This window comes from Silurus aristotelis (genome assembly GCF_946808225.1).
Source record: "Silurus aristotelis genome assembly, chromosome: 20".
NCBI classification, from domain to species: domain Eukaryota; kingdom Metazoa; phylum Chordata; class Actinopteri; order Siluriformes; family Siluridae; genus Silurus; species Silurus aristotelis.
The window spans coordinates 74833-85249 of record NC_139593.1 but is presented as its reverse complement, the minus strand read 5'-3'; the positions used below and the strand labels follow the sequence as shown (position 1 = coordinate 85249).

The following is a 10417-nucleotide window of genomic DNA, read 5'->3' as shown; positions in this document are numbered from 1 at the left end:
TAAGAGGAAGATAGAGAATTACAATTAAATTTATGGCATTTCGCAGATGCCTATTCCAGAGCAACTTACAATTATCTGATTTATACATTTAAGCACTTGAGGGTTAAGAACCCTAATATATCTATTGAATAGACACTGCCCTGCTTTCTACTTTAATATTGTATTTTTTCTAGAGCAAAGCATTAATTATGAGATATCTGAGCATGGATAATTACTCTCTGGGAAGTGCTGAATTAAATGTCATTGGTTCTAACATCTGTACATTAGATATCAATGTACTTGAAAATATCACTGCTGAAAGTCTAATGTAAGTAGTAACACAAACATGTTCATACATACATAAACACGGAAAAGAAAAAAAAAGAGATTTAAGAATAATTTGAGTACTGTAGTGTTCATGATGTTTCCTTTTTTCTCTATGCAGGATGGTCCTGCCTCCAGATCTGACTTTATGTTCAATCCAACAAAAATCTGCTCTGTTCATCATTGCCAAATCTTCATTTAGCAATTTTCGCAGCAATGCCACAACATACTACCGACTCTTGATACCTTATCTAGGTAAAAAAACGCTAATATACATTTAATGTAATTGTTTGATATTCACTCTCCAGACGATTAATATTTACATGAAATGAACTTTACTCCTGCTCATACATGCTATCATCCCACCACCCAATCATTTAACATTTCCACAATGTCTGAATTTACATGCTCATAAAATCACAAATGTACATTCCACATCATTGTTGATGCCAGACAGGTTGAACTTACAAATAATAATTATCACTGACTTTACTAGAATCTCATAATGCAATACACATTGCATTTCCATTATTTTATAATTTTTTTGTTATGTTTTTGTAATTTGTAGATTGATGCACTTAGTTATACACAACCAGGCATAACTTTATTGTCACTGATCAGGTATAACATTATAACCACCTGCCTAATATTATATTGGTTCTCTTTTGTTGTCAAAACAGTCGTAATCGGTAGAGCATTAACTTCTTCAGCAATTTGAGCTGCAGTAGCTCGTCTGTTGCAAGCCGACCACATGAGCCAGCCTTTGCTCCTTCCGTGCATCAATGAGTCTTGGTGAAAGATTTTCACTAATACTCTGATCAGGCATAACATTATGACCACTGACAAGTAAATTAAATAACACTATTATCTCTTCATCATTGCACCTGTTAGTGAATGGGATATATTAGGCAGCAAGTGAACATTTTGTCCTTAATCCAATTGAGCGTATTGAGCATTGGGCTGTGCTGGACAAACAAGTATTATGTATGTAGGCCCCACCTCACAACAGGTCTTAAAGGATCTGCTGCTAACATCTTGGTGCTAGGAGCACCAAGCACAACTTAAGGGATCTAGTGGAGTGCATATCTTGATGGGTCACGGCTGTTTTGGCAGCAAAAGGGGGGCCAACACAATATTACATGGGTGGTTATAATGTTATTCCTGATCGGATCCAGATGTATATCCCACCCACTAGCAGGTGCCATGATAAAGAGATAATCAGTGTTATTTACTTCACCAGTCATAATGTTTATATATATATATATATATATATATATATATATATATATATATATATATATATATATATATATATATATATATATATATATATATATATATACACATTTGTGTGTGTGTCTAGGTGGAGCTTCTGTGGAAGACATTCAGGACCTTTCAACTCATAACATCAGCATGGACATTACAACATTCATTGAACTGAACCTGGCTGTTCTTAATGTATGAATACAAACAAAAAATATTTACTTCTTTTATATAAAGCAGAAAGAAATATACATTGAGATATATAACAAGTTTATTAAGTTAATTAACTGAGAAAATCTTTTGTGTTTTTGTTAGGCCCTGAATGTCAAAACTGTACAATCTCTAATGGGGGTAAATGTGGCAGATTTAAAACTGTTTGAGAATTCTTCAGCAGTTCAGTCTTGGGTGTCACAACAGATCCCATCTGAATTAAATATGCTGAATCTTGGCATTATCAACTCAAAGAGCAATAATTATTCCACAGTCATCACTACAAGTTCCATGACATCTATTGACACTACCATATCCAGTGTCAACACAATGACAACAATTATCAACACATCTACAGATACAAACGCCATTCTCAGCACCAATGCTTCCCCTGTTACAAGTTTCAAAGACATTTCCACTGTTGGAACAACGGCCGACACAACCGCCCCTTCTAATACCCCCATGACTAGCTTTGGAATCAACACTTCTATTGGAGCACATGTCAACATGTCTACAACTAGCAATGCTCTTCTTACAGCTAATGCTTCCCTCATGACAAGCATTGAAATGAGCACTACTGCTGAAAAAAATGCCGACATGTCTGCCACTAGTAATTCCCTCCTTACAACAAATCCTTCCACTAGTGCAAGCTTTGAAAACAGCACTTCAGCTGGAACAAATGTCAATACCACTGCCACTAGCAATGCCTTCTATACTGCCAATGCTTCTCTTACTGCAAATATTGAAATCACCACTTCTTTCCCAAACAATTCTGGCACCAGTGTCAACATGACAACCATCAGCAATGCCCTTATCACTAGTACCTCCCCCATGACAAGCTTTGAAATCAGCACTTCTAATGGAGCAAATGTTAACAAATCTTCCACTAGCAATGACCTTCTTACAATTACTGCTTTTCCTTCGACAAGCTTTGAAACCAACACTTCTCCTGGAACCAATAACAATATGTCTGCCACTAGCAATGCCCCCCTGACAACCACTGCTTCAACTACTACAAGCTTTGAAATCAGCACTTCTGCTGGAACAAATATCAACATGTCTACCACTAGCAATGCCCTCCTTACAACCACTCCTTCCCCCAGTGCAAGCTTTGAAATTGGCACCTCTGCCGAAACAAATGTCAATACCACTGCCACTAGCAATGCCTTCTATACTGCCAATGCTTCTCTCACTGCAAATATTGAAATCACCACTTCTTTCCCAAACAATTCTGGCACCAGTGTCAACATGACAACCATCAGCAATGCCCTTATCACTAGTACCTCCCCCATGACAAGCTTTGAAATCAGCACTTCTAATGGAACAAATGTTAACAAATCTTCCACTAGCAATGACCTTCTTACAATTACTGCTTTTCCTTCGACAAGCTTTGAAACCAACACTTCTCCTGGAACCAATAACAATATGTCTGCCACTAGCAATGCCCCCCTGACAACCACTGCTTCAACTACTACAAGCTTTGAAATCAGCACTTCTGCTGGAACAAATGTCAACATGTCTACCACTAGCAATGCCCTCCTTACAACCACTCCTTCCCCCAGTGCAAGCTTTGAAATTGGCACCTCTGCCGAAACAAATGTCAATACCACTGCCACTAGCAATGCCTCCTATACTGCCAATGCTTCTCTCACTGCAAATATTGAAATCACCACTTCTTTCCCAAACAATTCTGGCACCAGTGTCAACATGACAACCATCAGCAATGCCCTTATCACTAGTACCTCCCCCATGACAAGCTTTGAAATCAGCACTTCTAATGGAGCAAATGTTAACAAATCTTCCACTAGCAATGACCTTCTTACAATTACTGCTTTTCCTTCGACAAGCTTTGAAACCAACACTTCTCTTGGAACCAATAACAATATGTCTGCCACTAGCAATGCCCCCCTGACAACCACTGCTTCAACTACAACAAGCTTTGAAATCAGCACTTCTGCTGGAACAAATGTCAACATGTCTACCACTAGCAATGCCCTCCTTACAACCACTCCTTCCCCCAGTGCAAGCTTTGAAATTGGCACCTCTGCCGAAACAAATGTCAATACCACTGCCACTAGCAATGCCTCCTATACTGCCAATGCTTCTCTCACTGCAAATATTGAAATCACCACTTCTTTCCCAAACAATTCTGGCACCAGTGTCAACATGACAACCATCAGCAATGCCCTTATCACTAGTACCTCCCCCATGACAAGCTTTGAAATCAGCACTTCTAATGGAGCAAATGTTAACAAATCTTCCACTAGCAATGACCTTCTTACAATTACTGCTTTTCCTTCGACAAGCTTTGAAACCAACACTTCTCTTGGAACCAATAACAATATGTCTGCCACTAGCAATGCCCCCCTGACAACCACTGCTTCAACTACAACAAGCTTTGAAATCAGCACTTCTGCTGGAACAAATGTCAACATGTCTACCACTAGCAATGCCCTCCTTACAACCACTCCTTCCCCCAGTGCAAGCTTTGAAATTGGCACCTCTGCCGAAACAAATGTCAATACCACTGCCACTAGCAATGCCTCCTATACTGCCAATGCTTCTCTCACTGCAAATATTGAAATCACCACTTCTTTCCCAAACAATTCTGGCACCAGTGTCAACATGACAACCATCAGCAATGCCCTTATCACTAGTACCTCCCCCATGACAAGCTTTGAAATCAGCACTTCTAATGGAGCAAATGTTAACAAATCTTCCACTAGCAATGACCTTCTTACAATTACTGCTTTTCCTTCGACAAGCTTTGAAACCAACACTTCTCTTGGAACCAATAACAATATGTCTGCCACTAGCAATGCCCCCCTGACAACCACTGCTTCAACTACTACAAGCTTTGAAATCAGCACTTCTGCTGGAACAAATATCAACATGTCTACCACTAGCAATGCCCTCCTTACAACCACTCCTTCCCCCAGTGCAAGCTTTGAAATTGGCACCTCTGCCGAAACAAATGTCAATACCACTGCCACTAGCAATGCCTCCTATACTGCCAATGCTTCTCTCACTGCAAATATTGAAATCACCACTTCTTTCCCAAACAATTCTGGCACCAGTGTCAACATAACAACCATCAGCTATGCCCTTATCACTAGTACCCCCCCCATGACAAGCTTTGAAATCAGCACTTCTAATGGAGCAAATGTTAACAAATCTTCCACTAGCAATGACCTTCTTACAATTACTGCTTTTCCTTCGACAAGCTTTGAAACCAACATTTCTCCTGGAACCAATAACAATATGTCTGCCACTAGCAATGCCCCCCTGACAACCACTGCTTCAACTACTACAAGCTTTGAAATCAGCACTTCTGCTGGAACAAATGTCAACATGTCTACCACTAGCAATGCCCTCCTTACAACCACTCCTTCCCCCAGTTCAAGCTTTAAAAACAGCACTTCAGCTGGAACAAATGTCAATATCACTGCCACTAGCAATGCCTTCTATACTGCCAATGCTTCTGCCACTGCAAATATTGAAATCACCACTACTTTTCAAAACAATTCTGGCACTAGTGTCAACATGACAACTGCTAACAATTCCCTTATCACTAGTGCTTCCCCCATGACTAGCTTTGATATCAGCAAATCTATTGGAGCACATATCACCATGTCTCCAACCATCAATGACCTTCTTACAACTACTGCTTCCCCCTTGCCAAGCATTGAAACCAACACTTCTCCTAAAACTAATAACAACATGTCTGCCACTAGCAATGCCCTGCTTAACACCACTGCTTCCACTACTAAAAGCTTTGAAATCAGCACTTCTGCTGGAACAAATGTCAACATGTACACCACTAGCAATGCCCTCCGTACAACCACTCCTTTCCCCAGTGCATCCATTGAAATCAGCACTTCAGCTGGAACAAATGTCAACATGTCTACAACTAGCAATGCTCTTCTTACAACTACTGCTTCCCCCTTGACAAGCATTGAAACCAACACTTCTCCTGAAACTAATAACAACATGTCTGCCACTAGCAATGCCCTCCTTACCACCACTGCTTCCACTTCTACAAGCTTTGAAATCAGCACTTCTGCTGAAGCACATGCCAGCATGTCTGCCACTAGTAATGCCCTCCTTACGACAACTCCTTCCCCTAGTGTAAGTTTTGAAATTGGCATTTCTCCTGGAACAAATGTCAACATGTCTACAACTAGCAATGACCTTCTTACAACTACTGCTTCCCCCTTGACAAGCATTGAAACCAACACTTCTTCTGGAACCAATAATATGTCTGCCACTAGTAATGCCCCCCTTACAACCAATGCTTCCACTACTGCAATCTTTAAGATAAGCACTTCTGCTGGAACAAATGTCAACATATCTACCACTAGCAATGCCCTCCTTACAACCATTTCTGCTGAAAACACAGCTTCTACTGAAAATGCCATTATCAGCACCACTGCTTCTACCATTTCAAATATAAAAGCCACCACTTCATTTGAAAGCATTCTTAACATTACTGTGAACCCATGTCAAAATGTTGACAGGTGAGTTGTGGTTAATAAAAGAAAGTTCATTTTAAGAAAGTCATTTCAAAAGTAGTGACAGAATAAATAATTTTCATGTTATCTATTTATTATTTCCACAGTCAAACATTTGAGAGTACACATTTGGATGGAAATATTTCTGCACTACTTTGCAACATTAGCATCACTTACTATGCCTGTTCATCAGTAAGCCATCGATTAACCACAAGCAAAATTATACAAATATTTTCTGAATTCAGCCCTGTACAAATAATAGTTTTGTAGTCATTTATCTACATTAAAACTTTTAATGTTTTATGTTCTTGTGTTTCAAGGTTACCATTTTGTCTACTGATGAACTTGCCAAACTGCTAATATGTAAACTGGAAGGCAGTATTAAGTACCCAGAAGAAGTTTGGAATCTGTTTTTTGACAAATTTGCAGGACCATTGGATGAAGCCCTGGACCAGATTTCCAATATGGTATGAATGAAATCTGGGCATCACTATAGTATAATTTTAATAATTATAATATTAATGTATTTGGATATGTGTATTGTATGTTCTTTCTTGTAGACCCTCAGCAGTGCCAATGCTGATCCAAATATACTTGATGCCATTGGGGAAGTTATAATTAAGGACTTTACCATAGCACAAATAAAGAATGTCACTTTTATCAGGATTTGGTTTCTTGTAAGGCTCAGACTGTTTTTGTCATCAGTGTCCACAGACTTTCTGTTCAGCATCAGTTCCAAAAACTTCAGCTGTGAGACATACCAAATTGTGTAAGTATGGTCACTGGAATTTAGAAACTCCAGATGTGTTATTTAAGACATGAAGATGATGTAGTTCATGTGAAAATCTGATCTGTTCCATTCAAATTAGGGTGGAGGCTCTCAGTAGTCAGGAATCACTCATGACAAAGAAACAGAAGCAGTGGGTCTTTACTTCATTCATCTTTCCCTTCCTGTCAAGAGTTGACTTGCCAGGTACATAGTCTCCTTTATATGTTCAGAAACCTGAAACAGACACGTGGCAGTCTGTGACTTAAGTTTAAGTCTGATTGGTTTAAAATGATGGTTTACCTAGATGAAAATATATAAGACAATTAGGAATAATTTGATTCATTAATCCAACGATCTCTGATCCTTTTAGATCCTGGCTGTGTTTCCAGCACTTCTGGCAGCAATGACTGGTTTGAAAAGAACCTTGGCAATTTCAGCAATTATGCCACCTTTAAAGAGCTCCAAATTCTAAATGCTAATTTCTCCAGTGTGAGTAACATCACAATTGCAGCAATTACTTGTTTCGTTTGTGTTCACAAGAGTGTAGTAGAAACAGTTGGTCTTTGGGTTTTGGCTGAGAGAACATACAGCTGCTGTACCAGTGTTGTTTGTTTTCCTTGTAGACCTGTTGTGAACAGAATGTCTGACATGAATGTTTTGTCCTGCAGCTTGCAGTGTTCGGTTTACTGTCCAGTGAGCAGAAAGCTGAGTTCATTTTGCAGCCAAATGCAGGAGTGTTGGGAAATGATTCTGTGTTTAGAGAGGTGTTTAGCCGTATGATCACATCTTTAGATCTGAATCAACTTGTCAGCTTCTTCACAGCCTTCAGCCAGATTGCAATACAAGTGAGGATCTCTGTAGCCTATTTTCTTGTAAAATAAAAGACATTTATTCTGTGCATACAAATGTATGAAGTCCAAGTATTTGCAGACTTTTAACGGATGCCGATGTGTGTTTGCAGATGAACATGACTAGCATTCCTTCAGCAACATCAGACACCATTCTGAACATAACGTTAATGAATCTGGCACCTCACTTCCAAAGTTTCAGCTCAAAGGACTTTGCACTGTGGTTCCAGACTTACCTTTCTATCTTCCTTCCCGGGACTGGTCCAAGCACCCTGTCTATCATCCCCATGAACATCAGCTGTGACTCCTACAGAGAGATGTGAGCTTCTCCTTGACATGAACTCAGAAATCTAATATTTTTAATTACAATTTAATTCATTTTTTTTTTTCTTTTGATTTGTAATTTGTCTATTTCTATTGGTGTGTTTACAGAGTGAAAGGCCTTAATAATGTGTACAGTAACCTCTCTGTAACACAGTCCAACACTATCTTCAGTTACATACAAGACTATCTGAAGTACCAGTCCAGCCAAGGTGTGTGTGTGAGTGTGTGTGTGTGTGTGTGTGTGTGTGTGTGTGTGTGTGTGTGTAGGTGTGTGTGTAGGTGTGTGTGTGTGTGTGTGTGTGTGTGTGTGTGTAGGTGTGTGTGTATGTGTGTGTGTGTGTGTGTGTGTGTGTGTGTGTGTGTGTGTGTGTGTGTGTGTAGGTGTGTGTGTGTGTGTGTGTGTGTGTGTGTGTGTGTGTGTGTGTGTGTGTAGGTGTGTGTGTATGTGTGTGTGTGTGTGTGTGTGTGTGTAGGTGTGTGTGTGTGTGTGTGTGTAGGTGTATACTTTTGTGTGTATTTTGTATTATGCTGTATGTAGATGGTGATAAGTCGATGTGACTGACTGATGATGGGTTCGGTCAAAGGAATGTCCAACATTCACTGATATTATCAATTTGAATACACCACAGACATTTTCATTAGTGCCCTCTGTTGCCTAACAGGCCTGAGCTGCTATGGCAGTGGGAGCTTCTACATGTTCCTGAAACAGTTGTTCCTCAGTTTTGGATTCCCTGACCTAAAAGATTTCCTGTCCCTTATTCCGGCTGATCGACAGGCAGAGGTACTTCTGCTCTCGAACACTGTTCACATCAGTGAAACGCTCAATAACAGTTTTAGTAGTAAACAGTAAGTTGACCACTCCTCCCTCTGTAATTAGTGTGGTGTCCCTCCTCTGTCTCCTCTAGATTTTGAGCTCCATCTCAACGGAAGAACTCAGCGAGTATCTGAACAGCACAAACCCAGTGATTAATGGTTCTGAACTCTGCACACTGCTTGACAATTACAACAGAACCACTCAGTACCTGGAGATGGTATTTTCTTCATTTCACTTTTGCTGTTGCCCATGCATGTTGCTTACTTTTTTGTTATATTAACAGATAGAGTAATCTCTGTATCCCTTTACAGGAGCCTGTTTTGTCCTCAGCTCTGGCCAGCCAAACATTAAAGTGTGTGTGGCCTCGTGCACTTAGTGCCTCATCTCAGGCTGATGTAGAACAGTGGTTTAATGTCACACTGCTTCACTACCTGCCCTACCTCAGCTCTCAGCTCATCAGCTCCACCCAGCTCAGTGGTGCCTCTTGTCTGTCATACAGGAAACTGTGAGTCTTTGTTGCATTCAGCATTACACAGGGTTCTCAGCACAAACACGGACCTCTGTCTGTTGGCTTAAAAAACAAGTATCTCTAGTACAACATTTCCTCTATATGTGTGTTTGTGAGCAGGGTGTCCATCCTAGGGGACAACTACACCTTTGCTGCAGCTGATTTCACCCCAGCTGATGTGTACAGCTCTATTAAAGAGTATTTAAGCAGCAGCAGTAAGTATAAACTCTTTTCTTCTGTTTTCAATCCCTCTCTCTTTCTCTCTGATGAAATGTCCTTCACTGTTGTTTTCGGTACAAGTGTATGTACAATATGTGTGTCTCAACAAAACTATGTGTATGTGTACTTTGCAGATGGCAGCCCTCGCTGCTATAACTCTTCAGATCCTCTTCTGAACTCCACTGCCTGGTTTGTCGATAATATCGGATTCTTCATCACCTTCATCACCCTCACTGATCTTCAATCATTCCTATCAGGAGACACGGTAGCAAACACACACAAACAAAAAGATGTCTGAAAGCACTATCAACTATCTTATATATATATATATATATATATATATATATATATATATATATATATATATATATATATATATATATATATATTAGTATGAAAATGAAAACAAACAATTATCTCACAGTATATTGATTGTGTGTTTTTTGTTTTTCGTTCTGTAGCTCGGATTGTTCGTGGAGAATTCAGAAAATCTTCAATTGTTTAGCAATTCAGAAATTGCAGTCAATGTCACAGAATATTACACAACTCAATTATACAGTCAGAATTCCAACTTTAACCCCCTCAGGTAAAGCATTATGCATACACTACAAAATGCTGAAATGTAAATTTCAAAGTCCATACTTTAAT

At 39.5% G+C, this 10417-nt stretch overlaps 3 protein-coding genes across 3 annotated transcripts in view; 1 reads left to right on the top strand and 2 right to left on the bottom strand.

Moving 5' to 3' along the window:
* Window positions 1-10417, bottom strand: part of LOC310715611 (integrin alpha-M-like) — a gene marked incomplete at its 3' end in the record, with an annotated part of 231568 nt that overhangs the window by 146514 nt on the left and 74637 nt on the right. The window lies entirely within an intron of this gene.
* LOC310715329 (uncharacterized protein) overlaps window positions 1-10417 on the top strand; it is a 56043-nt gene that overhangs the window by 27334 nt on the left and 18292 nt on the right. Inside the window, exons 60-79 of the mRNA XM_083521692.1 lie at window positions 174-307; window positions 425-558; window positions 1667-1761; window positions 1882-2434; window positions 3353-3401; window positions 5238-6293; window positions 6395-6479; window positions 6608-6754; window positions 6848-7056; window positions 7157-7260; window positions 7427-7545; window positions 7725-7901; window positions 8018-8223; window positions 8337-8437; window positions 8891-9009; window positions 9134-9259; window positions 9354-9547; window positions 9671-9765; window positions 9904-10034; window positions 10231-10355. Of these exons, the coding sequence (XP_083377818.1) occupies window positions 174-307; window positions 425-558; window positions 1667-1761; window positions 1882-2434; window positions 3353-3401; window positions 5238-6293; window positions 6395-6479; window positions 6608-6754; window positions 6848-7056; window positions 7157-7260; window positions 7427-7545; window positions 7725-7901; window positions 8018-8223; window positions 8337-8437; window positions 8891-9009; window positions 9134-9259; window positions 9354-9547; window positions 9671-9765; window positions 9904-10034; window positions 10231-10355 (3959 nt within the window). The remainder of the gene's footprint in view (window positions 1-173; window positions 308-424; window positions 559-1666; window positions 1762-1881; window positions 2435-3352; window positions 3402-5237; window positions 6294-6394; window positions 6480-6607; window positions 6755-6847; window positions 7057-7156; window positions 7261-7426; window positions 7546-7724; window positions 7902-8017; window positions 8224-8336; window positions 8438-8890; window positions 9010-9133; window positions 9260-9353; window positions 9548-9670; window positions 9766-9903; window positions 10035-10230; window positions 10356-10417) is intronic.
* The window catches only part of LOC310715347 (uncharacterized protein), a 36924-nt gene that overhangs the window by 15016 nt on the left and 11491 nt on the right, over window positions 1-10417 (bottom strand). The gene's annotated exons all lie outside the window — the stretch shown is intronic.